The sequence below is a fragment of the Arabidopsis lyrata genome, assembly GCF_000004255.2.
Source record: "Arabidopsis lyrata subsp. lyrata unplaced genomic scaffold ARALYscaffold_7, whole genome shotgun sequence".
In the NCBI taxonomy this organism is placed as follows: domain Eukaryota; kingdom Viridiplantae; phylum Streptophyta; class Magnoliopsida; order Brassicales; family Brassicaceae; genus Arabidopsis; species Arabidopsis lyrata.
In genome coordinates, this window is record NW_003302549.1 from 2,923,206 (window position 1) to 2,950,757 (window position 27,552).

Consider the following 27,552-nt stretch of genomic DNA (forward strand, 5'->3'; position numbering starts at 1 on the left):
TGAGATTTAGATTGCTTTTACATATTTTAGCATGGAATAAAAATATTCAAGAACATGTAAGATTCATTTATATCTTTAAATCTAAATGTATCAAAGAGTTGAATGTAATATATGTCTTTTTATAATGCTCAATAGAAAATACTTTACTTTTGGTTACTATGTAATAAAAATGAAAGATAAAATTCAATAAATATCACAAGTACAAGAGTAGTAATGGTAGGTAAAAAATAAGTTGAAATGAATCTTACAACTCATGAGGATAAAAAATGAAACGAAGCTCTGACTTTATTTAATATGTTGGCATAGTTTTGCTCATTCGTTTCCTCTGTCAAAATCCCGACATTTACTTGTTCAAGTAATACGTTCGTACGATCCAACCGTCAAGTCCATAATATGCATTATACCTACATATATGTCTTCTTTTTATCTACGAAGAAAAAAAAAAGTAAATGGAAATTTTTAGCGTACAAAAAATAAAAGATTCTGATATAGTCATAATTTTGTGTGACCACGATTTCAGAGTGAATCGTTTACCCACGAATTTGGACAACATGTAATACATATCTCGTGAGTTTCATCTTTCTTCTCTAATTGTTGTACCATATATATGATGATTACTTTTAGACAAAAAAAAAATATACTTATATATATGATGATTACCTTTACTCCAATACGACAAATACAATATGAAAATCTAAATCCTATATATATATATATATATATATCATAGATATTAAACTTCAAAATCCAAATATAATAATATTTAATTATTCATATCATTTATATATATATATATATATTCAATGTACAGTATATATTCAATATAGTTTCTTATTTCCAAAAAAAAAAAACGAGTTATCTTATTTCTCTTGTTTTTTTGTTTATTTATATTGTTGATAATTATCTATTAATCCCCTTTTTTTGGTTAGACTAGAAAAAAATATTACCTTGCTTAATGTTGGTAGATTGGTAGATAACAATTTAATTTGTAAGACACTCAATAGAAAGAGGAAATTTGATAAGTAGAAGAAAACAAACTGGGTCGCTTATCCAAAAGTTAGATATAGTAGTATAACGTAACAGCATGTTATTAGTTTATGCGCATTACAATATATACGTTTATTATCGTTATATACAAACGAATTTTCTAATTATTGCATCTCCAATTTCGTAAACCCTATAAGAATAATTAACTTCACATCATATATCATTAAAAAATTTGTCCAAAGACTATAGTGATTATATATACTTTTTATTTGCTAACAAGTATGTTGGTGTAAGAGCGTCCTATGAGATTCACACTGATAATCTCTCTTGATGTCATTCTAGTGGACAGAACGTAGAAACCAATTGATAACAAAATTGGTATTCTTATCATTTACTTCTTTCATTGTACATATATCACTATACTATATGCATTATTGAATGGATGTTAAAATAACTTATCGTAGAGAGTCTACTGTCGAAATATTCTAATTTCAAACAGCAACTGTCTCTCTAGCTCCAATCGATAAAATCATGCAAAAAAAGGAGAAAATGTTTGGGGATGTTTTGTATGTTTCTTGATGTTTCTTTGTGAAACCGTGAGATTTGAGATTTGGCTTTATCTATAAAATTGTGACCACTATTAAATTATATGGATACACAAATTCCACATTGGATACCAGTTGCAATATTGGGTTTGGTCTGTTTATATCAGCAAATATTTCATTTAAACATATACTCTTTTGATACAGAACAAGTATATAATTCAATAACCGTACCATTCATATATGCCTATGATTTTATTTTTGTATCTTATGAGCCTTTTTGAATCTTACCATTACTCTCACGTACGCCGAAAAAAATAAAATTACTCTCTTGTCTTCTATATTAACCTCTTTTTATTGTTCACCCAATGTATTCAACTCCATTTATTTATTTTGTGTAACTTTTTCCAACAATATATATATATATATATATATATATATTATATGTCACAAATATGTGAATTCACTTAACTAAATCATTTTTTTTAATCATATTATTTTTAAAAGCCTCATACGAATATTTGACTTTGAGACACAACATCGTGAATCTTCATAGTTTCGACATAAAAAATTATAGACACTTAGACAAAAATCCAGATATATACCTTCGTTATCTAAAAGGTTGTTAATAGAATAATAAACTAAATGTTACATTCATTTGGGTATGGTATATTGATTGAAAATGGTCTACAAAGGCTCAAATTGCTATGCATATATTATTCATACGTACGGATATTTAAGATAACATTTACAGGCTATAGCCATATAAAATAGACATAAAATATGCATGTATATATGAGAACTGAGAAGTGTGGAGATAAAAGCATACAATAATGTGAATCACGAAATAGAACAAGGGTTTGGGACCTGCAATCTGATTTGTCTTAAGGAGAGGGCCATGGGGACAGGTTCTGCAATTGCAGCTCACACTATACCATTTATTTTTTCCATCAATATTATATTTCAATTTTGGACCTACTTCATTTATAACCCTTATATTTTTCATTTTGATTTTTCTATCATTATTGCCATAATTGCTCAATTAATTACTAATGATTAGAAGAGATCTTTGGATGCGTCCCATTTATGTCTTATGTTGCATGTTTAATTTACATTTATTTTAACATATTCATTGGTTTATGCAGACTTTAATTTCTATGCAGAATTTGACCTTTGCCTAAACAAAACAAAAAATGTAGAATTTGACCGAGTCAGAAATTAAAAAAAAAAGGTATATAGTTCCGTTTGGTTTTAGTTTGTGTATGGTTTGGAACTTTAAGCTAACGAATTGCTTATACCTTTCTTGACCTTTGCCTTAAACACTCGGAATATAATAAGTCTTAAAACTAGGAAGGAGTCTGCTTCGCCACCCGCTCATCCTCTGAAGAACCTTTTTGCTCAATAATTATTTATTAATTAAATCATTTTAATTGAAAATTAAACTTTAATTGGTATATTATAATTTCCTCTTACAATTATAGATAAAACAGAAACTAACAAATGGCGTATCAGTATGCATTTCCATTTTAATGAACTGATTTGACGATATTTTGTAATAAAGATAATTGTTGACTATCGATCGTAGCTGTTGAAATATGGTCAGTACGTAGTTTATCAACTAATATAGTTGAAATAATTAATCTTTAGCTAAAAGTCTAAACCATAGATTCTAAATTGCAAACTGAAAGTCCAAAAAGTCCTATACTGAACATATTATGTCTCGGAATGTAATCCATTTTCCAGAAAGAAATTACCAACCCACGTTGAAAGATATAACATCAAAACCTCAGTTCTAATTCCCGTATTGACTGCGAGACACTTCAAAAAGTATATATAAGTGATCATATGAGATTAAATATTTCTTTTGTTTATTTATTATAATTTCCCCCATATGAATTTTTGTTTTGTTTTATTTACTGCATTGGACCAATGATTACTTGGTTTTATGAACCACCATATAGACTTGGCAGCTGTGAGACATAATCATGGACTACAAATTTGAGAATGCAGCTCTTTGTCACTTTTTTGTTTGTTTTTTTTTTTACTTCTTTTCATCCCACTTCCTTTGTTTTGAAGCTAATCATGTCCTAATTTTTCAATGCATGTGATTTTGTCAACAAACCTTGACTAGTAAAAAACGTCTGTGCAGTACTCATTATTGTAAAAGTAAAAATAGTTTATGATATATATGTACTTTTTATTTGCTTCGATTAAATCGTCAACAAAGAGAATAATTCAAGTCATCTTCTAAGAAATTCTTAACACGACGAGGTATCTTCTTTACATGTGTAAACACAGAAAAAAATTGAAGGCTTACACTTTTATCTCTCGATGATTGCATGTGGCAATTTACTGAAAGTACATGTACTGTTTCTGTTTGTTAATTATAGTTTCTAATATAAATCTAGCAAAATGTGTTTTTGGAGTTCCTTTTAGTTTTAAATGAGACACATAACTTTGAAAGTACTCTTGATCCTCACGATTCAAACTCAGAATGCATGGCACCAGATACTAAAAATGCAACTATTAAACATTTAATTTTATACTGTATCATAATATAAATCTGTAAAAATGTTGGGTTTAATTAAGAAAATTTACATATATAAACGAAGAGGATGGAGACATGCGCTAAACACACCGAAATGTTCAAACAATGATGTCCGATTGTTTATTTGTTTAGCCATATGGAGCAAATTGTGCTCGTAAAGCTACATGCAAGTTGCAACGTTAATTAAGGAAGTCGTGTGCATTGATAGTATATGCAAGTAGCGCTACTGTGGTATGAGACGTAAAAAATGTGCACACACAAACGATGCAATTAACCTAGCTAACCGGTGAATTACTTTGTTTTGTTTGAACAATGTATTAGCTTACTATCCAAAGGAAAGAGTTTTCTAAATTACAGTCTCGAACACCGATAAAACAAATGAAGTTTAAAATAATGATCCGAAAAGACTATGGATCTATAGCTAAAACTTTTTGGTAAAAAAAGAAAAAAGAGATCGAATGCAAGAACTAATGTAAAACATATTGATGAATCAATTTACTCTACTTGTGATTTATCTAAATTTACCTCAACTACTCCTATTTCTAAAAGAATACTGATAAGCATAAATGCAGTTATGCAACAAATGTTGATGTATTGGAATCTTCTCCCCGTATAATATTTTGACCATACAACCACATTCACTTCACTTCAAATCACAATAAAAGAAAAAGAAGAGTGGAAGTAAAAAAGGAAGAGACTAGGTCAAAAGAAGAAATATTTAAGATATAAAGGTCACCAAAGCCATTGAGAATGATAATATTATTCTATAATTATCGTTGTGGGGACACATTGACCTCTTTGCTCTTTCTCCATGTTGGGTGCAAGCTGTTTTCCTTTTCCATTTTACTAAACATTTCTCATTTGTTTTTACTTTTACCAATACAGATATATTTTGATTTTTTATTTTTAGTAACTGAGTTTTCTTCAATAAAAAGCATCGATTTTAACCTATTAATTAAAAATATAAAATAAAACTACCAAAATTCAAAGCTGACTAAGAATAGTTTCACATCTGGTTGATGGGATGGGATGTGATTGAATGGGATGGAGGGAATGAATTATTCAGGAGATTAGAATATATACTATACCAAAAATAAAAGAATGTATATATATATACACAATTATAAATAGATTATAGATGTGAAGAATTATTTTTTTCGCAGCAAATAATATCCTTTTTCATCTTATCTTTCAGGAAAAAAATAATTTATGGCAAGTCATTATATGGTTCACGAGATGCGTATGGTACCATGATATTGATAACATACCTTAAAGAGGAGAAGACCATTAGAAGAGACAAAAAAAAAAAAAGAGGACAGACAACACATTCTCCATAACAAATTAATTATTTAAAATTTATTATAGAAACGAATAACTACAAAGATTTTTTGGTCTCCCATTTTGAAAACCTCCCGATTTTTACATACATCCTTTCTCACTTTTCATCAATTATGTAGCTACATGCCCTACTCCAGATTTTCAAATTTATATCATAAACTCTTACATTCATGGTAATGCATGTGGTCGATTATTATTTTTGTTTCAATTTGGCATGTAAGTTTTGATATATCATCTTAATTTGTTTATTTTAAATCCAATATTTGAGTTATTTCATTAGAGATTCTTTTATTAGATTAACTACTAAAATTTCGGTAATTTTATTGTTTAGTTGTGTGATAAATCACATTGTATCCCTTTCTTCTGCAAATTATAATATGTTATGTATTCGTATATATTAGCAAAGTTTTTTTTTTTTTTTTTAAACTACGATATGGAAGCATAGTTGCTCAAGAACAACAGCAAAAATAAAACAATCATATATTTGTTCATTTTCAATTATATATACAAACATATACCTATTTTCTACAGCCAGTAAACTTGTGATTAAAGACGATATACATATTTAAAAAATAAAGAGCCATGTTTTGCTAACATGCTAATATTTGTGCTTGATTTGATACTCGAATACATATGCATGGGTGTTAGTTAACTTTTATAGTTGAAGTTAGAGAACGGATCTTTTGTTTTAAACCATACAAAACGTATACCGGTATATCCATCCGTATTGTAAGATAACATAAACGAGAGAAGTTTAAATGCTTTGGTGACGTGAGGCTGAGCGTTAAGAAACGACATCAGCTAAAGCAATTCGTTTTTTTCCAAGTAACGAAATGAATTGGGAATATAATGGAAAAAGAACGATAAATCCCCCCAAAGGAGAAAATTCGTGTCACACGTGAAAAAAGTTGAGATTTAAATTCTCTTATTTTAATTGCCAAAGAAAAAACAAGTCCAAAGAGAAAATAAAATTGGAAAAGAAAAAGTGTAAAAGAAGGAGCCAAGATTTCACACCACCTAAAGTTTTTGTTAAAAATGAAAACAAGATCTAATTTCTCGTGATACAATCGCATTATCATATAAGCTTTTCCGTGATACAAAAGGGAATTTATAATAGTAAATTATCAATTTAATGTCTTCAATTTTCATATTGGCTTTCTTAGCGACTATAGAAAAATAGTAACGATGATTGATGTTATTAAAAAATAAAAAGAATGAATAGTGACGATGAATACTTTTGGCCACGTGGCTTAATCCCAGGTGCTCAGAGTGGAAGCAGGTTTACTTTGGTTCTGGTGTTACTACTGCTGCTGCACCAGATTTTTATCGACGAACAACACTCACCTATATATGGCGCGTCTTCTACACTTCCTCCTTCTTGTCTACACTTCCTCCTTCTTGTCTACACTTCCTCCTTCTTGTCTGTCTGTCTGTCGTAATTAATTTATCTATTTGGTCAACAAAAGATCTAAACTCTGTGGGTTCGATTTTTTAAGTTTCGCTGTTTGAATTTAAAACGTTTATAATCATATGTTATTTTCGACAACTTACATGTTCATGTGTAGTTTATTTAACTGTGTTTGGGTTTAGTTTGATACGCCACTAGCTCATGTAGAGCAGGTTTGCTAAGACTTTAGACAAAAACATCTAAAGCAATTATAGTGTTACCTTATCAATTTTTTTGTTTTTGTTTTTCTACTTTCCGTTTTTTTTTGTTTCATGTTTGAAAGCGATTATTTATTTAAAGACTGACCAAAAAAGCAACGATTGGCTCTTCTCCCAAAAGTCAAAGCTAAAAACGCTAAATCCTTCACTTTCGATCATAAACAAAACAGTCTCATTCAATTCATATATTAAACATTGACATCTCATTTCTTTAATTTGTATTATCCACCATCCTAGACAAAAGAAAATGTATTCGTCAAAAAAGTTTACATTTTGTGTCGCTGAAGTGGATTTAAATGTGTTAAACAAATTTTTTTTTAATTCTTTTCAGAAAAGGAGATTTTAGAACATACTACTCATAATTGAATAACGCCGGAGATTACGGCCCAAAGATTGCAAAAGCCTCAAAATTTACGCAAGATTATTATTATTTCTAATGCTCTCCTCCATCACATCCCATGCAGTCAAATGTCATGAATACCCTTTACCCATAAACTATATCAAGCCATGGCAAGTAAGGGCATTCGCGACATTTCGTATATGCAAACGGGCAAGCTTACTACAACAAAGATTGTTCTCAAAAGTTTAGAAAACAGTAAAATATATATATAAACGAAATCGAGCTTTGGATTATGGAGTGGCTACGATTGCCCACGGCAGATGCAAAATCGGCTTCTTCTTCTCATTCTCTTGACCTCCTCTCATCTTCTTCAATGGAGGTTGTTGCTGCGAGGAGGACGACGACGCTGACCACGAATCGTTTGAGCTTTCGTCGCTATTGAAAGGGTTTGAATCAATCACGCAGCTTGGGCTGTCCAACGATGATGATGATGAATCGTGACTCTTGCGTTTCTTAGAAGATTGGTTTTGGATCTGTAAACCGACGCGGTCCACTGGTAGTTGGAGGATTAAATCGTAGCAAGTTTTCACCTTTTCCTGATAATGCACGAGACTTGTTTGAGAAAATGTCTGAGTGAAAACAGAGTTTTTACTAGTAGAGAGAGATGATTAAGAAGCTAACCTTGGTTAAGTTAAGGGCACCTAGGAGATTAGTTTGGTATGAAGGAGGGTCAAAGGGCTCAAATTGCTCTATAATTCGCATCATGGTAGCTGCGGCAACTACTGATGGGAGGTACCCGACAAATCTTGAATCTGACAAAGACAATGGAGGAAGATAAGACAAGAATGTAAGATAATTACTCAGATTATGGAGTGGGTTTTTTCTTTTTGTCGTTTACGAACCGGAGATTACATAGAGGAGGAGACGGTGGCATTTGTTGAGAAAATCCCAGTGAGCATTGTTCTTAAGTCCCAATCTCCTGATAATGTGGTCAACAAACGAAATTGGAGTAATGAGATGCATCTTCCATTGGAGAGTAGACAGAATCAGTAGCTCCATTCTCTGTATGGTTTTAGCTTCAAACACATACTTTGTCTCCTCCACCTACAAACCCCAAAAAAAAACAGAGAGATGAGAAGGGAAGAACAAAAGACTTAAACTTTAAGGAAATTTATTGCAAGTATCATCATTTACTTGAAAGTCTAGAAGAAGAGGGACTTGGGTTTCTTCGACTTTAGCGGCTAGTGAGAGACAAGCGACAGAAACGAGCTGAAGCATCCAAGGTTTGTCTCTCTGTAAGCTGTAGCTACAGATGAACTTATCGAGATAAGTTATGGCTAAAGCAGCTGCCAAAGTAGAGAAGCCATAATGAGCGTTGACTCTCAGAATCCAACCAACAGCTTCTTTTCGATCCGTGGAGAGATAAACATCATCGAGACAGCTGAGTCTTTGTTCTTCTTCTTTGGAGAAGAGAGTGACCAGATCTTCATCTTCCCAGAACAAATCTTGTGGCAAAAGAACGAATGGAGAAGTAGAAGAAGAAGAAGACAAGGAAGAGTTTTCTTCAACTTCTTCTTCTCCTTCATCTTCCCATTTCTCTTCTTCACAGTATAGAGCATCAAGAAGATACGAATTGCTCTGTTCTTCTCTACTTTCTTCCTCCTTCCGAATCGCCATTGTGGGACTAAACTCAAGAATGAGAAGAAAGATAAGATCTTTATCTTCTCTTCTATATTGTTGTTGATTTAGTTATTGGGGTTTTGGCTCAGAGCATTACACGGAAGAAGATAAGATGATAGAGAGAAAATCTCTCGGAGAGAGACTCATCTTTCCTCTCTATGGAAACGTGCAGTGGTTAGCTTAGCAGGGGAGAGCTACAAAAGAGATACTAGAGAGAGAAAAGATGGAAGTGGGAAGGAGAGTGATAAGAAGAGAGATTGATTTATGAGAGAAGGCGAGATGGTTTTTACGTTTGTCTTTTACTTGCTTGCGCAAATATATTATTTGTTTGTTTTCTTTTTGTGATATTAAATGTGGAATTTCTTTTTCTTTATTTTTATTAAATGTGTGGATTTCTTTGGCTGTTTCCCGCTTTACCCACTTTTACTCATTGGAGTAGAGATCGAGAAACCAAAGTGCAGTAAAATCTGTCGGCTAAATTCTACTACTTTTGGTTGATTGTCAACAATAATATTTTTGTTAAAACTTAAATATATTGCCATACATTGACCAAATAACTTTTTCTAATCGTATCTGAAGTGCGACGCTTAAACGCCGATAGTTCCATTTCTTAAGAGTTAAAAGACAGAGTCGAAACCCTTTTTTTAAGATAATTTTGACTCAAGAGGATGATGAACACGCAAAACGAAGGATTTAGAGTAATAATTCAATAGATTTGCAAGAGAATCTGCGATCTGGTCAAACATGAAAAGATCCAAACTTCGCAATGAGTTTGGCTGACCATCACAAAAATTAACCATCACGCTAGCAATAGCACAAGGAAGATATTAAAAAACAAAGAAATTCGTAGCCAAATTCTAGAAAACACCATCACTATTATCTCTATACATCATAACCACTTCCTGTCAAATTCTAAACGTCTGAGGCTCTAGTAAGGAGGAGGTGGGTATTGTCCTGGGTATGGACCTGGAAACAAGAAGAAAAAAGATCAACCACCACTGAATATAGTTAGAGAAAAGCAAGCGCGATCAATTAAAGCACAAAGCAGAAAAGAAAGGAACATTTATGTACCTTGTGGGTAATATGATGGTTGAGGAGGGTATGGAGGAGGAGGGTAAGCTGAGGATGGCGGAGGAGGAGGGTAAGCTGAAGGAACCGGAGGGTAGGCAGAGGTTGAGGGAGGAGGATAGGCAGATGGCTGAGGAGGATAAGCTGATGAAGCTGGTGGGTATCCTGATGGCTGAGGGTATTGTTGTACTTGTGGGTATAGAGATGGTCCAGAGTATGGTGGTGCTGATGAATACGGAGATGCAGAAGGCGGTGCTGAGTATTGAGGTACTTGAGGCGCATACGGTGCTGATGGCGCACACCCGTAATTTTGTTTCTGCGTACAAGAATGGATTGAATGTTTAGCCTTTTGTTTATAATGGAACATGTAAATCAATGTTGCTAATTGAGTCTCGGCTTACCTTTGCTCCTGCATAATGCAGTATAAGTCTTACTTCTCCAGCGAATCTGCAAGACAGAAAGGTTGATGCATTTTCAGAAGGTTTATAATTATAAAAAAACTAATATTTTTAACAAGCTACAAGAATCTTTGCATATTGTAACCGACTTTTCAGGAACTTGAGAAAACAAAACACAGCCATGGATTGAAAAACTCGTTGATTTTGCATACCTATAACTTTATATCAAAACAAAAATGGTATACCTCAGAGACCAGTTTTAAGCTAATTTGATGCTACAATGTTTAAACGAAACTTTATTTCTCTTTTTTGAGGCAAGGTAACAACAAACAATAGAAGCTCCATATATCTCAAACTGTCTAGTTGTCTTTCATAAGTTCCAGAGAAAACCCAATCTGAATGCTACATCAATTGTGAGTGTGGTCAATGTAGAAACAGAACATTCAGAGCTCCTCGTCATAATTGTTTTTCCACATATAATATTAGGAATGAAAGAACAAGTACTTCACAGATTAATAATGAAAAGAAGTGCAGGTTCTTTGAATTCAAGCAGTTTGCATTAACACCAAAGATGACAAGAAACACACATAATGTCTCTGATCAGTGAACAAAACCATGTCAGCAATGTAAGTAAATGGCAAGAACTAGAAATTCACTCAATAGAAAGCATAGAGGCATAGAGCACACGAACATAGCCACGCAACTGGCGAAACTATATATTCAAGCTCTATATGGTACAAACCACATCAAAAGTTCCACTGATAATGAGCAAGGCCATCACGAAAATAGGTTAGACCAATATGCACCATGCAACTATCGATTACAAAACATTATATACTTAGTGCAAAGGAGCCAAAACAAGTAAAGCCAAAGTTATTACCTCCCAGTTTTAGTCTGCAGAGTCCAGGTACAGTCGTCATATCCCTGAGAAAGAACCTTCTGCAATTGAATCCTATACAACAACAAAAAACCCAGCAAAAAGACTCAATTTCAAATCTAAAGCGGGTATTTAAAAGCATAAAAAGGCAATCATAAGAAGTAACATACGTTGCATTCCCAATGAAGTCATCAGTGGAGAGAGTGTTGCTATTCCAGACAGCAACCTTAATATCCCTAAGCCCTTCAAGCAAAGTGAACATAAACTTCTCTTGGAAAACAGCGTTCTTTCCACCATCTGAAACAAACCCATCAATCAAATTCATAGATTATAAATAGAAAGATCTAAACTTTATTCAATAAAACCGCAATTTATATGGATCTGAAACAAACAAATCATGAATAGAAGAGGTAATTAATAATAACCTGTGCAGGTTCTGGTACGATGCCTTGTGCTGCTATACTCAATGACGACGTATGGATCTTGCCTTGAAAACCATTCCGTGTCTTTCAATTTCTGGCACCCAACAACTGAAACAATCCCACAAATTTTAAAAAAGTTATAAACTTTCTGAGATCAATCAATAAAAGGATGAATATTCAACGGTTTTATAGATAAGGTTGAAGAACATAATAAAATTAGGGATGTGAGAAAGGTACGAACCAGTGACCTCGAGAATCTGGCCTTGTATACCCGCCATCATCGACATGAATTGATGCAAGAATTCGATTGTTTTAAGAAAGATTAGGGTTTGAAAGAGAGATTGAGAAATACGAGAGAGAGAATCGGCGTGTGTTTAAATATAAATAAAATGGAAACTTTGTAATGAATAACGCAGAAGTTGCTTTCAAGAACAAGACGCGTACGTAATGCGTTGACCGTAACTTTGACTTTACATTATTAACTTTTTTTTTTCTTTTTTTCTTCCCACGGCTTTAGATTATACGCGTTTTTTCCTCAATTATCTAAGTCCAGTATAATTAGGCTTTCTCTTCCATTTGACATCTGTTGATAATAATATTTGATGAATATTGTATTTCTTTTAACAATGTTTTTCCAATAGAGAACTCTATGATTGATCAAGTTGACAAGTTATATAGTACGAGAATATGCCAAAAATCGGTTTTGCATACCAAGTTTTTATAGTAACAACGGTTTCTAATGGTTCGACACCGCATTTTATTTTGCTATATATTTTAGATTACATATGTCATTCTTATTATTTACGATAATTGAAAACATAACAAACGGCTCTACACAAAACCACACAATGGATAATTCTATTCCCACACTATTAAAGATTCACGAGTAGATGATGATGCTATACATCACAATCAATAAGTAAATATAGAATAGATATAGGCATATAGCTTTGCTAGATACAACCACTTATTATCTTGTGGATGATATCAGGCCTGGCTCAAGGATGGACAGAAAAAAAACAAAAAGTCTCCCGGATGTATCACTAGCATGCGTCCAATGGCCCAAATTGACATATCCAAACCACAACGCTAAAATGCATTTACATCTTTTTGAAGTTTAAAATGGCATGATTATCTAGAAACTCAAAATTAATATATTATTAAGCAATTCCTGCAATTTGTTTTCTCGTGGAACAAGTCATCCTAATACAAAGGCAGTCACTTGGAAATAGCACTCTCTGTTGAAATAATTTTATTCAAAGTTGCAGCATTTCAAAAATAAAAAAAATTGTCTATCCGTTTACGTATTTGAAAAAGATGGTTCTACAAAGAAAAAATGGATATCTTTTTTTTCTTTTGTAGCTAATTATTGGCTGAAAAGATTCAAACATATAAATTGATAATATGTTTGGTACTGATGCATGCAACATAATATAAACTGGAGAATTTACTTGATGGGGGTCAATTGTTTTATTCAGGATGCTTCTTGCAAAATTTACGAATGTAGGCATCCTCAAGGAAAACAATCTTAGTCTCTCATCTCTAAGATTACAGGAAAAGAGATCAACATATAGTATATAACCATAAATCAATATCCAAATCCACTATATTGTTTTCTTGATATAAATCGAAATCAACTTGTCTGTAGCGTACTTCGATTTCTCATTCTACTGCTCAAAATCAGCAAGTAAATGATTCTAAACTCTTACAAGTCTAGATGATATTTGTCTACCTAATGCAACCTCTATTGTTATAAGCCAATCCAAGTAATATAGTAAACACAATTTCGCATTCTTTAGTAATATATGAACACTTAAGAGTCCCATATAGAGTACCTCAGATTATTTCCTTCTCATTTGAGGAAAACCTAGCCCTACATTCCCAGTGTTGCCCACTGCTTGTATCGGTTCAACCAAACCTTTTGTATTCTTCCCTAGCGTCTCACCCTGCATTAGCATTTCCCCAATAATCATAAATTACAGTGACACCAAATAACATCACAACTCAAAAGTGATAAGATTCACAAGTTACCTCCTTCCAACCCATGTTTCCCATTATCCTCCTTGCATAGCTTCCAGATCCAAATGATAGCTCCAATGCTTCTGCTACAGTATCCTCTTCAGAAGCAGTGTCGGGAACTGAATGCTCGTCCGTGTCATGGCCCACTGTTGTTCCTTTTTGACCTGGTCCAACACCATATCCACCATGCAAATTTCTTCTCTCAGCGGCTCTATCTCTGTATGAACAGCTTCTCTGCTGATAAACACCAACGAGCAACAATGAAAATAGTAGCTTACTAGGTTTCTAACTATGCCAACGAAATGCTCTTAGCAGATTTAAGTTTCTCACTGAATGCCCCATACACAGAGCTTTAGAAATATGTCTCCTGCTAGATATTGGGCAGAAATTCAAGACGTAGGATGTTTACATCCTTCACAAACATTTTGAAACATAAAATACAAGAATCCAGCCATGAAGGTGAATTTGGAGTACCTCTTCGATCATGTTGACTTCATCTCGTGGCTTCACTGTGAGTTTGCAGTCAGTTTTTGGTTTCACCTTCTTAGCTTCGTGTTTTGTCTCTTGCTAGATATTAGACAAAAATTCAAGAAGCAGGGTGTTAACATCCTTCACAAACATTTTGAAACAAAAAATATAAGAGTTCAGCCATGAAGGTGGATTTGCAGTACCTCTTCAAACATGTCGACTTCACGAGGCTTCACTGTAAGTTTGCTGTCAGATTTTGTTTTCACCTTCTTAGCTTTGCGTTTTTTCTCCTGCTAGATATTTGACAGAAGTTCAAGAAGCAGGATGTTTATATCCTTCACAAACATTTTGAAACATAAAATACAAGAATTCAGCCATGAAGGTGGATTTGGAGTACCTCTTCAATGTCGACTTCACGAGGCTTCACTGTAAGTTTGCAGTCAGTTTTTTGTTTCACCTTCTTAGATTTGCGTTTTGTATCAGGATTTTGCCATGCAGTTGAAATATCAGGGAATCCCCAATCTTTTGTTGGGTTGGAGGAGTCATATACTGACAAGGATGCAATGTATTTGGCACTAGGATTTTGAAGTTTATAGACCTGACCTGGAAAAAAAGATTTGAGAATCAAATTCGATTACTAAGTTTCACTACATAACAAAGCACATAGGTTTAACAAAAATCTATTCCAGCAAAACAATATTTGTTAACAGGAACAAGGCTTGGTTATAAGGAAAATGGTAAACCTGTCCTAACTCGCACTAGGTGAAGCCGTGCTTCACAAATTGGAGCAGTTTTGAGAAGTGTGCTACCAGAAGCCACAGATGGATGAAGATTGGCAGACCGTCTGACCAGCCTCCCTACTAACCTAGCCACTTGTTCATTGTCAGCTTCTCTGGATTCACATACAAGTTTCCAATCCCACAAATCAACAGACGGGATCTCAGGCAGGGTCTTCCCAGGGGATTCAACGACTTGACCATATTGTGCTAGCCATCTTTCTTCCTCGCTTGAAGGAGCAGCTAGAAATGAAACTATGAGCATCAAAGCTATGTTTATAAGCCGAAGAAAGCACATCATCAAAGTAATAAGATTCCTTAAACAGTACTACGGGTTAGTTAATCATTTCAAATTTTAAGATCAACTTACGAGAGAAATATACTATACGCCATGAGGAATAAGGATTTATTTAGCTTCGTATATCAATAACTATAACCAAGAAAGCTGATACGGTGCAGGATAAAACCAAATGACAAGAACAGAAGGAGAAAACACCTTCATCAAAGTTCTCTGCCTGTGGATCAAAATCTTCTTCAGGAATCCATTCTCCGTCTTCAAGTTCCTCAGCATCATCGTCTCCTGGAGAACAAACACAATTTGTAGCTTCTCTCCTTAAATTCCAAACTTGAAGAGCAAATTCATTCCAAAGTTTGCAATATAAAAGGCTAATAAGCATTATCCCAGGCAAAGACCATTAGCTGACAACATCTGGTAATCCTGATTATTTTTCCCAGAAGCCCTCTCATAGCTGGAAGCACTGGGATGTTGATTATAACCAGCCAGATAAAGTTCGATTAGTGTATCTTCCACCCTGATCCAAAGGAAAAAAAAAAGTTTCATAAACCATATGATGAAAAAACATATATTAATTTCCATGATGTGATAAAAGGTATAACCACCAACCATGAGGAAGGTCGTTGATTATGTTCAGGTTCCTGGTCATTTGAGCACCCTGTTGTCTCTTTCAAGCAAAAAACGTGTCTATCAGTTATTTGTTATAGATGCTACACAATAATCCACCGGAACACTACATGTAAATTTACCTGAAGGAGTTTCTCCAGGATTACTCAGTGAAACTTCACATCCATTTTCTACATTCTCAGCATATTTTCTGCCTGAGTCATCATCTTCAGATGGCTCATAAGTGACAATATCTCCAGGAGGGTTGATGGCAGACTCGTCGTATTCCAAGGGAACATATTCGCCATTTTCATGCTTGTAATAACGACCATCCTTGATACAATAATACCAACCAGCATTTGGGTCATGGTAAAACCCACTACTGCAATTCACAAATCCAAACAAAAGTTAGCATTCAAAATTGAATAGAGTCCTTAGTTCAATGGAATTAAGCATCACTCTCAATAAAGTCTCTGCCTTTTTCATCACTCTTTATAGTTAAAAAGCTAAATAGCAGATATACTGCGATATCTTATATTGCAAATTATGTAAGATCCAAGCTTTAATACAAAGACAATCAAACCCAAACACAATGGACAATTTCTGCTTATATCCAATAAAAACTAAAGCAAGCTAAGGAAATTAGGCTATAAAATCCATAGGTTTGGAAAGATACGTAGCCTGTGATGGATATAGAGCTGCTTATCGCTGTCCCAAACGTAGGAGTCTTCTTCCTTGGGTTCCTGCAACTCTTTATCGTCGTCGGGCATGAGGATTGATTGCTGGAATCTCAACGAAACGACCAAAGATTGCTGAAACTAAAGCCTGGATAATCAAATTGAGCAAAAGATCATTACTTTGACGATGATTCTCAATAATCGCTTGTCAAATTTGGTTTCAAAAACTGGATTTTACAGTTCTGATGAAGAGAAAAAAAAATAAACACAAATTTCTAAAGAAACGAGGAGAGGAGGGTTAGTCGGAAAACCATCTCTCGGTTTCGAGTCCAATTTACGGTTCATTGTTGAAAAACCGGAGTGCTACGGTTTAGGCCCAGTAAGGTTTAAGCCCATCAAGTAGAAGCCCAAGTCAACGACAGAAGCTTTAAATTGTGAAATCTTTCTAACTGTATTGTTTTCTCATTCACCATCTCATGTTATCGTCAAAGGGAAATGTGATTGCAAGGAGTTGTTACCAGAATTATACACTGTATATAAGAATCAATGAACCTAAATAGTGGAATTTAAGAATTTTTTGAAAATTTTAAAATCAATTTACTAATAACCATTCTTAAGTCCTAACAAACTATTGTTGTTGAAAGAGAAAAAGACAATAGAAGATAACTCAAAGAAGAATGTTGATAGAAAGAGTGAAAAAAGGGAAGAAGAATGACGAATGCAATGACGTGAGATTCAACTCCTACCAAAAGGATATCAAGTCTTGTTGTTTGTAATTAGACATGTCATTGTCAATGCTGACAAAATAACGAAGACAAACAAATCCGACTTGGAGATAAGCCGATTTAGATTTATTCAACTCCTATCATAAGGATATCAAATTTTCCATATCATCAACTTTAGAAAGTTTCTCAAATCTCTGCAACGATTGATCTCTTTTCTTCTTTTAAAACATTAATTTGATATGGCCATATGGGGTCCGTTTTGTGATTGTAACACATGATTGCAACATTTTGAGTCATATCTTGTTGACAAAACGATGCAGTTTCGGACTTTCGTTAACATATATTGTAGTTGTTATATATCAACCAAGCGTTATCTCCCAAACTTCATTCTCTTACCTCGCCTCTTGCTTCAACCTCCTAAACACATTCTTATTAGCCAGATCCTGATTTTCTCATCAGCCAAACATGGGAACTTCCGGCAAAGTCTCTAAGCTCCATTTCTTGCTCTTCCCTTTCATGGCTCATGGCCACATGATACCAACTCTGGACATGGCCAAGCTCTTCGCTACCAAAGGAGCTAAATCCACTATCCTCACTACACCTCTAAATGCCAAGCTCTTCTTCGAGAAACCCATCAAATCATTCAACCAAGACAACCCGGGACTCGAAGACATCACCATCCAGATCCTTCATTTCCCTTGCACTGAGCTTGGTTTGCCTGATGGATGTGAGAATACTGATTTCATCTTCTCGACGCCTGACCTAAACATAGGTGACTTGAATCAAAAGTTTTTACTCGCAATGAAATATTTCAAAGAGCCACTAGAGCAGCTCCTTGAGACAATGAGACCAGACTGTCTTGTCGGCAACATGTTCTTCCCTTGGGCCACTAAAGTCGCTGAGAAGTTTGGAGTACCGAGACTTGTGTTCCACGGCACAGGCTTCTTTTCTTTATGTGCTTCTCATTGCATAAGGCTCCCTAAGAATGTAGCTTCAAGTTCTGAGCCCTTTGTGATACCTGATCTCCCGGGAGACATTGTGATTACAGGGGAGCAGGTCATAGAGAAAGAAGAAGAGTCTGTAGTGGGGAGGTTTATGAAGGAAATAAGAGACTCAGAGAGAGATAGCTTTGGTGTGTTGGTGAACAGCTTCTACGAGCTTGAACCGGCTTACTCAGATTATTTCAAGAGTTTTGTGGCGAAAAGGGCGTGGCATATCGGTCCGCTTTCTTTAGGAAATAGAAGGTTCGAGGAGAAAGCAGAAAGAGGCAAAAAAGCAAGCATTGATGAGCATGAATGTTTGAAATGGCTCGATTCCAAGAAATGTGATTCAGTGATTTACATGGCCTTTGGAACCATGTCTAGCTTTAATAACGAGCAGCTGATAGAGATTGCAGCTGCGTTGGATATGTCAGGACATGCTTTTGTCTGGGTGGTTAACAAAAAAGGCAGCCAAGGTATCATAGACATCTCTGTTTTTGCAGCATAATCCTCTGTTTTTGTTTTAGAGAAAACCAATGGTTTAATTTGGATTCTATTGTTTCAAACTCTAACTTTTGTGTTTGCATTACATTTAAATAGTTGAGAAGGAAGATTGGTTACCAGATGGGTTTGAAGAGAAGACGAAGGGAAAAGGATTAATAATCCGTGGGTGGGCGCCACAAGTGCTGATACTAGACCATCAAGCAACTGGTGGATTTTTGACGCATTGCGGATGGAACTCGCTTCTAGAAGGCGTGGCTTCGGGCCTGCCAATGGTGACGTGGCCCGTGGGAGCCGAGCAGTTCTACAATGAGAAATTGGTGACACAAGTGTTGAAAACAGGAGTGAGTGTGGGAGTGAAGAAGATGATGCAAGTCGTTGGAGACTTCATTAGCAGAGAGAAAGTGGAGAGAGCAGTGAGGGAAGTGATGGTTGGAGAAGAGAGGAGGAAACGGGCCAAGGAGTTAGCGGAAATGGCGAAAAATGCGGTGAAAGAAGGAGGATCTTCAGATCTAGAGTTGGATAGGTTGATGGAAGAGCTTATGTTGGTTAAATTGCAAAAAGAGAAGGTATAAAGAAATTGAATGTATTGCAAGTTATGGAATAATGTTTTTGTAATTCTGTTGGTTTGAGTAACGAAAAGAAAGTTAGTAAAAGATTGTATTTGTTCATTCAAATTTACAATGAATGACCTTTTAGTTTGTAGTATTGGTAGATGAATGTGAAGTTAGGTTCTTGAGCCATCAGGACACAAACCCAACAATAGTTCCGTTAAGTTTTGTTCGTTCTGTTAAAATAAAGAACAAAAACCACGAGGAGTCCACTAAGATTTGGTACACACCAACATCAATACCTAACCTTTAATTCTTTCTAAAAATTAAAATAATTTTAAGAGAAATTTTAATTACAAGACATTTTATTTGATTAGGATCGTCAAACTATCTCTAGAAGAAACATATCTGTTGGGTGACTGATAAATACGATCTTCTAAGTCCTGATAAACTGGTGGACCAAATAACCTCACTTTTCTCTAATGCAAAGATCCAAATTGACCAAGACAAGTAACCCAATGCATTGACCAAATCAAGAAACCCAATGCATTGACCAAGTCAAGTTACCCATTGCTTTGTATTGATGTTATCGGTATGTGTTATCATGATTAAAAAAAATCATGAAAACAAAATAATTGTTATAGTTAATACATTGATATTAATATTAATCCGGTGATTTTTTATTATTGGTCAACTAATCACACTTTTTTGTGGATTAATTTGATTGTACACATATGTTTTTTCTCTTCTCTCATTTTCTTTTTATAAAAAAAATGATCATAATTTTGTTGATCTCGAAATTAGTTTACAAGTTACAAGGTTTTGGTTCCAAAAGACCTTGAAACTGATACCACTCTGACACGTTAAGAAGATAGGAAGTACCAAAGAAACCAAAACTAGAGACGTATGCAAAGACGTCAGTATCCGTTACCCATCTATTATCATTCCCAAATTTTCGTGATTTATATATAGATATTTACTCCACTCTTACAACCATTAAATCACGACGAGGGAAAACAATATTTTCTACGAACTTCAGAATCTTTCATCTCTCTTAATTAATTTTCTCAAATTTCTCAAAACATCTCATTTTCTTTTCAACCAGTCAATCATGGGTAGTGACCATCATCATCGAAAGCTCCATGTTATGTTCTTCCCTTTCATGGCTTATGGCCACATGATACCCAACTCTAGACATGGCTAAGCTTTTCTCTAGCAGAGGAGCCAAATCCACAATCCTCACCACACCTCTCAACTCCAAGATCCTCCAAAAACCCATCGACACATTCAAGAACCTGAATCCGAGTCTCGAAATCGACATCCAGATCTTCGATTTTTCTTGCGTGGAGCTCGGGTTACCTGAAGGATGTGAAAACGTAGATTTCTTCACTTCAAACAACAATGATGATAGAAACGAGATGATCGTGAAATTCTTTTTTTCGACAAGGTTTTTGAAAGACCAGCTTGAGAAACTCCTTGAGACAACGAGACCAGACTGTCTTATCGCAGACATGTTCTTCCCCTGGGCTACTGAAGCTGCTGGGAAGTTCAATGTGCCAAGACTTGTGTTCCACGGCACTGGCTACTTCTCTTTATGCGCTGGTTATTGCATCGGAGTGCATAAACCACAGAAGAGAGTGGCTTCAAGCTGTGAGCCATTTGTGATTCCCGAGCTCCCTGGGAACATAGTGATAACTGAAGAACAGATCATAGATGGCGATGGGGAATCTGACATGGGAAAGTTTATGACTGAAGTTAGGGAATCAGAAGTGAACAGCTCAGGAGTTGTTGTGAATAGTTTCTACGAGCTAGAACATGATTATGCCGATTTTTACAAAAGTTGTGTACAAAAGAGAGCGTGGCATATCGGTCCTCTCTCCGTTTACAACAGAGGATTTGAGGAGAAGGCTGGGAGAGGAAAGAAAGCGAACATTGATGAGGCTGAATGCCTCAAATGGCTCGACTCCAAGAAACCAGATTCAGTCATTTATGTTTCCTTTGGGAGCGTGGCTTTCTTCAAGAATGAGCAGTTATTCGAGATCGCTGCAGGGTTAGAAGCTTCCGGCACAAGTTTCATATGGGTTGTTAGGAAAGCCACAGGTAATGATATTGACGTTTGAAGCCTATATAGTATAACTGTAATTTGGGTTGCTTTGTTTTTAATCTGATACAAAATTTGGAGTGAACAGATGACAAAGAAGAATGGTTACCAGAAGGGTTCGAAGAGAGGGTGAAAGGGAAAGGGATGATAATAAGAGGATGGGCACCACAGGTACTGATACTTGACCACCAAGCAACCGGTGGGTTCGTGACCCATTGCGGCTGGAACTCGATTCTTGAAGGAGTGGCTGCAGGGCTACCGATGGTGACATGGCCGGTTGGAGCGGAGCAATTCTACAACGAGAAATTGGTTACACAAGTGCTCAGAACAGGAGTGAGCGTGGGAGCGAAAAGGCATGTGAAGGTTATGATGGGAGATTTCATTAGCAGAGAGAAAGTGGATAAAGCGGTGAGGGAGGTTTTTGCTGGGGAAGCGGCAGAGGAGAGGCGGAGGCGGGCAAAGAAGCTGGCGGCGATGGCTAAAGCCGCCGTGGAAGAAGGAGGGTCTTCCTTCAACGGTCTAAACAGCTTCATGGAAGAGTTTAGTTCATAATCTTCATACAGATTATATAAGAGATATAAGTTAATTCACTGTTTGTCAAGTTAGTTAACAAAAATGGCAGCTACCTTACCATAGGCATCTCTCTAACTATTATCTTCAGCATAATCCTCTGTTTTGTTAGAAGAAAACCAATGGTTAAAGAATCAATATTTTTAAATGCTAACAATGAATTTGATAGTGTACTGGTTTGAGTTACTTCAACAATTACGTACTTGTTTTCTATTAACTGTTGATTCAATGTCACGTGCTTCGCTGTCAAAGTGTTTTAGTAGTATTTTCATATGTGAAAAAAAACTAGCATAATATTTGGATTTGTTCATTCAAATTTAAAATGACCTCTTAGTTTGCAGTATTGGTAAATGATGATGGTGTTCAAAAAAAAAAAAAACTGCAAAGGATGGTGATTATCGGTTCTTTAAATTAGTTAAAAAGAATTTTAGTTTCAAAACTTTACCTGATTAGCATACAAACTCTAAATATTTTTTTTTAATTTTATTTTTCATTATAGCCAGAAGCTTTTTGTGTGGATAATATCCAAATATCCCATAAGGCAATGGCAATTTGCATTCTTCTAACTGGTGGACCACCACCACCAACCCACATGTTATGACTTATGATCATAAACTTTTCTCATTTTCCTCTGATATCTAGACCCAATGCATTAGAGAAATAAACAATTTCTTAAATGGCAAAATATAAATCTTGACAAAAAAAAAAAAAAAAATATACCTACTTAGTATTTTTTTCGTACATGAATAACTAAAGTAGATAAATAGTAATACAATTTCTTCTCGTGATTAAGACGTCAGACAAAATAACAGTAAATCGTTAATCAAATTAAAATAATCGAGTGAGTGATTATATATGGTTATCTTATTTATCATAGAAAAGTTAACATATGATGGATCTCTAAATTGATTTTCTTCAAAAAAAAAAAAAAAAAAAAAACTGCAAGCGACGTATGCAAACACGTACCGGAAACAAGTGATGTATGTGAAGACGTCAGAGTCCACTATACCCAAAATAGTCACACCCATAATACATATAATATAGATATGTATAAAACTCTTACAATCATTCAACACGACTAGATAAAACATTTGTTTTCAGATTCTCTCATTTCTTTTTATTAATTTTTTCTCAAAAACATCTCATTTTCTTTTCGACCAAACTCAAACATGGGTAGTAATCATCATCGTAAGCTCCATGTTATGTTCTTCCCTTTCATGGCTTATGGCCACCTGATACCAACTTTAGACATGGCTAAGCTTTTCTCTAGCAGAGGAGCCAAATCTACAATCCTCACCACACCTCTCAACTCCAAGATCCTACAAAAACCAATCGACACATTCAAGAACCTGAATCCGAGTCTTGAAATCGACATCCAGATCTTCGATTTCCCTTGCGTGGAGCTAGGGTTACCAGAAGGATGTGAAAACGTCGATTTCTTCACCTCAAACAACAATGATGATAGACAGTATCTGACCTTGAAGTTCTTTCTGTCGACAAGGTTTTTCAAAGACCAGCTTGAGAAGCTCCTCGAGACAACGAGACCAGACTGTCTTATCGCCGACATGTTCTTCCCATGGGCTACTGAAGCTGCTGAAAAGTTGAATGTGCCAAGACTTGTGTTCCACGGCACTGGCTATTTCTCTTTATGCTCCGAATATTGCATCAGGGTGCATAACCCACAAAACAGAGTAGCTTCGAGTTGTGAGCCATTTGTGATCCCTGATCTCCCTGGGAACATAGTGATAACAAAAGAACAGATCGCAGACCGTGACGAAGAAAGCGAGATGGGGAAGTTTATGATTGAGGTCAAAGAATCTGATGTGAAGAGTTCTGGTGTTATTGTCAACAGCTTTTACGAGCTTGAACCTGATTACGCCAATTTTTACAAGAGTGTTGTAGTGAAGAGAGCATGGCATATCGGTCCGCTCTCGGTTTACAACAGAGGGTTTGAGGAGAAGGCTGAGAGAGGAAAGAAAGCAAGCATTGATGAAGTTGAATGCCTCAAATGGCTTGACTCCAAGAAACCAGATTCAGTCATTTACATTTCCTTTGGGAGCGTGGCTTGCTTCAAGAACGAGCAGCTATTCGAGATCGCTGCAGGATTAGAAACTTCTGGAGCAAATTTTATCTGGGTTGTTAGGAAAAACACAGGTATAGAAATTAACGTTTCAAACAATTGCAGCTTATATAATTGGATTTTTGGGCTGCTCTGTTTCTTACTCTTAACAAAATTTGGTATGAATAGATGACAAAGAAGAATGGTTACCAGAAGGGTTTGAAGAGAGGGTGAAAGGGAAAGGGATGATAATAAGAGGATGGGCACCACAGGTACTGATACTAGACCATCAAGCAACTGGTGGGTTCGTGACCCATTGCGGCTGGAACTCGCTTCTTGAAGGAGTGGCTGCAGGGCTACCGATGGTGACATGGCCGGTTGGAGCGGAGCAATTCTACAACGAGAAATTGGTTACGCAAGTTCTTAGAACAGGAGTGAGCGTGGGAGCTAAAAAGCATGTAAGGACTACGGGAGATTTCATTAGCAGAGAGAAAGTGGATAAAGCAGTGAGGGAGGTGTTGGTTGGGGAAGAGGCGGATGAGAGGCGGGAGCGGGCAAAGAAGCTGGCAGAGATGGCTAAAGCCGCTGTGGAAGAAGGAGGGTCTTCTTTTAATGAGCTAAACAACTTCATAGAAGAGTTTACCTCCTAATTAGCAGAGACGAAGGCAGAGAAGAGGTTGTGATGGCCAAAGCCGCGGTGGAGAAAACAGGGTGTTCCTTTATCGTTTTGAATAGCTTCATTGAAGAGCTCAGTAAGAGAATGAAGAGTAGTTCGATTCTGCTTGGCCTTTGATTTGGTGATAAGAGTAGACTTGTGCTACAATAAAATATAAGCTATACCATTTGTCTTCAGTTCTGAGTCTGAGAAATGTTACTCCTAAAGTAACAAAAAGAATTGTTACTGAGAGCCGAAAATTAACAGAGAATGAGTGCATATATATACTTATATCAATGGAATAAATAGATTTCGCTATTAACTATGGCAGATTCAAGGGATCTGCCTTATCACTGCTGCTTCCTAGCTATGTAGAGTTCTCGGTTTCCCGTTTGATCTGCAGCGCAGCCCTTACAACGTTTCCCCTTGTAAGGATCCCAATCTTGTTGCCCGGAAAAAAAAAAAAGAATGTGTTTAGAAACTGAAAAGATAAGACAAAAATCAAACTGCAGAAAGAAGAAGAATTGGGATTCTCACCAGTTTTCCATCAGCATCCACGACTGGTAATCTTCGGAATTTTGTTTCCAGAAGCAACCTGGAGACCAAAAATGGTTACAGTTCTTGTAATGTCACTAGAAAAATTGGATTGAACTCACTCCCCCTAAGCTTCTACCATTTAATGTTTGCAAAGGGAAAAAATAAAGAGGAAGATACCTGGCTGCATCTTCTAAATTGGTAGAATCACGGACAACGAGAGGAGATGGTGTCATCAAGTCTCCAACAACTTTTCCATATGTCTTACTGATCAGTTTCTGGAGTTCATTAAACGTCTGGCGAAAAGAGAATCGAATATGGTATAAGTAAACCTCATTCCCAGGAATTTCATGCAAATGAAACAAACACTAGTCCTCAACTAAAGCAAACGATGAATAAACGGATAGGGAGAAACATACTTTCCAGGTACTGTCAACATCAGGGAACAAGTTTGTATCATTTTGACTGCGGCCTATAATATAAAAGACAAGAGGTTAAGTTGTTTTCGCCAAACTGCGCTATACAAAACCATAAAACGTACTTGACAACAAAACTAAACATGAAACTACGTGCAAACAAAAATAAGATCATCCACAAGTCCAGAAGTGAAATCCTAGAAATAGATTATGACTTAACTCCTTAACTCTGTTCCTAAACAATAAGAGTATTCCTAGGATTATATATAGTGAAACTGAAACCGTATGCTTTTGTGATCATCACACAAGGGGTTTCTCTTCTTGCGGAAAGAAAACCAACAGAAGATTTTACAAACTTGGGGTATACATTACCAGAGATGGAGTCCAGTGCAAGCAAATCGTAATCAGAAACAACACCAACCTGCAGGAGAAATAACAACAGGGTAAGTAAAAGATCTCAGATAGATAAAGCATATCTTGTTAACTTCTGAATCCAATAAATCAGTAACTAAACCAACGACGCTAGCTTATACGACTATGGATAATCATGAGCTTGTTGCTCAAGAATCTAAACAGAGGAACACAATGACAAAAGAGATCATTTATACCAGTGTCCAATTATCATCAATTACAGGCAATCCCGTGACTTTCTTCTCAACCAGAAGTTCCAATGCTGGAAGATAACCAAAAAACCAAAATTTAGAGACTACTACAAGGATTGATTGCTGGAAAATTTGTACCAATTTTCTGAATAATTACCATCATCGACCGAGGTTGAGGGCTTAACAACGTGCAAATTCTGTCTCGGTGTCATGAAATCCCCAACAGTGTAACCTCCATTTTTTGCCTGAAACACCCAAAAGAGCCAAAACAAAATCTCAAAATATAAGCCAAAAGGGTTAGGGGTCAAAAGGGTTTATCTAAAAGGAGGAAACTTGACTCACCGGAACAGAGTTATTATTAACGCTGGCAGGAGCTGCGAAGAAGGCAGAGACGGCGATTGACGGTGAAAAAGTGGAGGAGCGACGACGATTAGAGAGAGGAAGAAGAGGGAAAGATGAAGAAGAAATCGGAAGGAAGCATTGATGATTGAGTGATGTAAGTAGTGGAAGTCGCGTTATGGGCAGAGAATAGGATAAAGAGATGGAACCCATAATCGCTTATCCTCTGTACCTCACCAATTCCAATGAAAAATTTAATCTTTTTTTATGAAATCTGAGAGAAACAAAGGTAGAAAATTTTGTTGAAGGAGAGAGAGAAGTGAAGAAGAAGAAGGAGAAGCGTTTTGATTGGGTGGGTAAACTTCGGGGAAAAGGTACTTGTGATGGTGGTGGTGGGGACATGGCCACATATCAATTTTCGTATTTGGTTGATTGGTCGGCATTTTTACTATTCCTTTGGGTCGTCGATTTCGAAACGATATTTTCGACTCTTTTTTTTCGTCAAAATTTGTAAAAGTCCAATTTCGAATTAACAAGAAACCCTAATTGGAACCCTCTTTTGGTTTTAAGTGTTACTGGACTTTTATGTCGTCATTGTTGAATGTTGACATGAGTTAAAATATCTAGAGAGTTTGATAATGGGAATAATGCAAATTAAATGCTGAACTTTTTCATTACGTCGTTTTTAATTCCCAACTTTTTCTGAAACGATTTAAATGCTGAACTTTCTTTGACTTTTCATTTAAATGCCAAACTTTGTTTGACTTTTCCATTTAAGACCCGACGTTCATAACCCTAGAAATTGATTACACT

The 27,552-nt window shown here is 35.7% G+C and overlaps 7 protein-coding genes across 13 annotated transcripts; 3 read left to right on the forward strand and 4 right to left on the reverse strand.

The window, feature by feature from the left end:
• Positions 1-7,488: 7,488 nt before the first annotated feature.
• LOC9303205 (cyclin-D3-1) lies at positions 7,489-9,674 on the reverse strand. The gene is made up of 4 exons (XM_002869124.2): positions 8,615-9,674; positions 8,323-8,524; positions 8,102-8,232; positions 7,489-8,016 (listed from the first exon to the last, which is right to left on the reverse strand). Exons 1-4 carry the CDS (start codon positions 9,095-9,097, stop codon positions 7,711-7,713), a joined length of 1,122 nt encoding a protein of 373 aa, XP_002869170.1. The 5' UTR covers positions 9,098-9,674; the 3' UTR covers positions 7,489-7,710.
• A 98-nt stretch (positions 9,675-9,772) lies between these two features.
• Positions 9,773-12,317, reverse strand: LOC9305242 (elicitor-responsive protein 3). The gene is made up of 7 exons (XM_002869125.2): positions 12,107-12,317; positions 11,869-11,973; positions 11,614-11,740; positions 11,447-11,518; positions 10,570-10,615; positions 10,172-10,484; positions 9,773-10,066 (listed from the first exon to the last, which is right to left on the reverse strand). The coding sequence occupies exons 1-7, from the start codon at positions 12,150-12,152 to the stop codon at positions 10,029-10,031; spliced, it is 747 nt and encodes a 248-aa protein (XP_002869171.1). The 5' UTR covers positions 12,153-12,317; the 3' UTR covers positions 9,773-10,028.
• A 1,107-nt stretch (positions 12,318-13,424) lies between these two features.
• LOC9305243 lies at positions 13,425-17,008 on the reverse strand. 7 transcript variants are annotated; one of them, XM_021019879.1, is made up of 11 exons: positions 16,711-17,000; positions 16,173-16,411; positions 16,033-16,090; positions 15,822-15,940; positions 15,625-15,708; positions 15,096-15,383; positions 14,750-14,955; positions 14,556-14,645; positions 14,359-14,451; positions 13,897-14,118; positions 13,425-13,811 (listed from the first exon to the last, which is right to left on the reverse strand). In XM_021019879.1, exons 1-11 carry the CDS (start codon positions 16,797-16,799, stop codon positions 13,707-13,709), a joined length of 1,593 nt encoding a protein of 530 aa, XP_020875538.1. In that variant the 5' UTR covers positions 16,800-17,000; the 3' UTR covers positions 13,425-13,706. The 7 variants fall into 7 exon arrangements, with proteins under 7 accessions (XP_020875538.1, XP_020875536.1, XP_020875537.1 ...); XM_021019877.1 differs by having other exon boundaries at positions 13,897-14,121; XM_021019878.1 differs by having other exon boundaries at positions 13,897-14,121; positions 14,556-14,642; positions 16,711-16,999.
• A 592-nt stretch (positions 17,009-17,600) lies between these two features.
• On the forward strand, positions 17,601-19,642 carry LOC9305244 (UDP-glycosyltransferase 73B1). Its single transcript, XM_002867087.2, has 2 exons — positions 17,601-18,887; positions 19,012-19,642. Exons 1-2 carry the CDS (start codon positions 17,897-17,899, stop codon positions 19,485-19,487), a joined length of 1,467 nt encoding a protein of 488 aa, XP_002867133.1. The 5' UTR covers positions 17,601-17,896; the 3' UTR covers positions 19,488-19,642.
• A 677-nt stretch (positions 19,643-20,319) lies between these two features.
• LOC9303206 (UDP-glucosyl transferase 73B2) lies at positions 20,320-22,295 on the forward strand. The gene is given in 3 exon segments (XM_021019624.1): positions 20,320-20,646; positions 20,648-21,563; positions 21,653-22,295. Coding segments are annotated over 3 exon segments (1,452 nt in total). The 5' UTR covers positions 20,320-20,574; the 3' UTR covers positions 22,117-22,295.
• An 895-nt stretch (positions 22,296-23,190) lies between these two features.
• Positions 23,191-25,170, forward strand: LOC9303207 (UDP-glycosyltransferase 73B3). The gene is made up of 2 exons (XM_021019625.1): positions 23,191-24,288; positions 24,383-25,170. Exons 1-2 carry the CDS (start codon positions 23,304-23,306, stop codon positions 24,841-24,843), a joined length of 1,446 nt encoding a protein of 481 aa, XP_020875284.1. The 5' UTR covers positions 23,191-23,303; the 3' UTR covers positions 24,844-25,170.
• Positions 24,987-27,213, reverse strand: LOC9303208 (CBS domain-containing protein CBSX2, chloroplastic). The gene is made up of 8 exons (XM_021019628.1): positions 26,743-27,213; positions 26,558-26,645; positions 26,407-26,471; positions 26,171-26,219; positions 25,802-25,854; positions 25,563-25,678; positions 25,386-25,443; positions 24,987-25,290 (listed from the first exon to the last, which is right to left on the reverse strand). Exons 1-8 carry the CDS (start codon positions 26,950-26,952, stop codon positions 25,216-25,218), a joined length of 714 nt encoding a protein of 237 aa, XP_020875287.1. The 5' UTR covers positions 26,953-27,213; the 3' UTR covers positions 24,987-25,215.
• Between the last annotated feature and the right edge of the window lie 339 nt (positions 27,214-27,552).

Coding starts and splice junctions, on each gene's coding strand:
- LOC9303205 (XM_002869124.2), bottom strand. CDS start 9,097: ATGGCGATTCGGAAGGAGGAAGAAAGTAGAGAAGAACAGAGCAATTCG. Junction 8,525..8,614: donor CTCTTCTTCTAGACTTTCAA/GTAAATGATGAT, acceptor TGGGGTTTGTAG/GTGGAGGAGACAAAGTATGT. Junction 8,017..8,101: donor GTGCCCTTAACTTAACCAAG/GTTAGCTTCTTA, acceptor GTGCATTATCAG/GAAAAGGTGAAAACTTGCTA.
- LOC9305242 (XM_002869125.2), bottom strand. CDS start 12,152: ATGTCGATGATGGCGGGTATACAAGGCCAGATTCTCGAGGTCACTG. Junction 10,616..11,446: donor CTGCAGACTAAAACTGGGAG/GTAATAACTTTG, acceptor TCTGTCTTGCAG/ATTCGCTGGAGAAGTAAGAC. Junction 10,485..10,569: donor TGCATTATGCAGGAGCAAAG/GTAAGCCGAGAC, acceptor TCTTGTACGCAG/AAACAAAATTACGGGTGTGC.
- LOC9305243 (XM_021019877.1), bottom strand. CDS start 16,799: ATGCCCGACGACGATAAAGAGTTGCAGGAACCCAAGGAAGAAGACTCC. Junction 15,384..15,624: donor GGCAGAGAACTTTGATGAAG/GTGTTTTCTCCT, acceptor TGATGCTCATAG/TTTCATTTCTAGCTGCTCCT. Junction 14,452..14,555: donor AAGTCGACATGTTTGAAGAG/GTACTGCAAATC, acceptor TCTAATATCTAG/CAAGAGACAAAACACGAAGC.
- LOC9305244 (XM_002867087.2), top strand. CDS start 17,897: ATGGGAACTTCCGGCAAAGTCTCTAAGCTCCATTTCTTGCTCTTCCCT. Junction 18,888..19,011: donor TAACAAAAAAGGCAGCCAAG/GTATCATAGACA, acceptor ACATTTAAATAG/TTGAGAAGGAAGATTGGTTA.
- LOC9303207 (XM_021019625.1), top strand. CDS start 23,304: ATGGGTAGTAATCATCATCGTAAGCTCCATGTTATGTTCTTCCCTTTC. Junction 24,289..24,382: donor GGTTGTTAGGAAAAACACAG/GTATAGAAATTA, acceptor TGGTATGAATAG/ATGACAAAGAAGAATGGTTA.
- LOC9303208 (XM_021019628.1), bottom strand. CDS start 26,952: ATGGGTTCCATCTCTTTATCCTATTCTCTGCCCATAACGCGACTTCCA. Junction 26,646..26,742: donor TTAATAATAACTCTGTTCCG/GTGAGTCAAGTT, acceptor TGGGTGTTTCAG/GCAAAAAATGGAGGTTACAC. Junction 26,220..26,406: donor TTGATGATAATTGGACACTG/GTATAAATGATC, acceptor TTTCTCCTGCAG/GTTGGTGTTGTTTCTGATTA.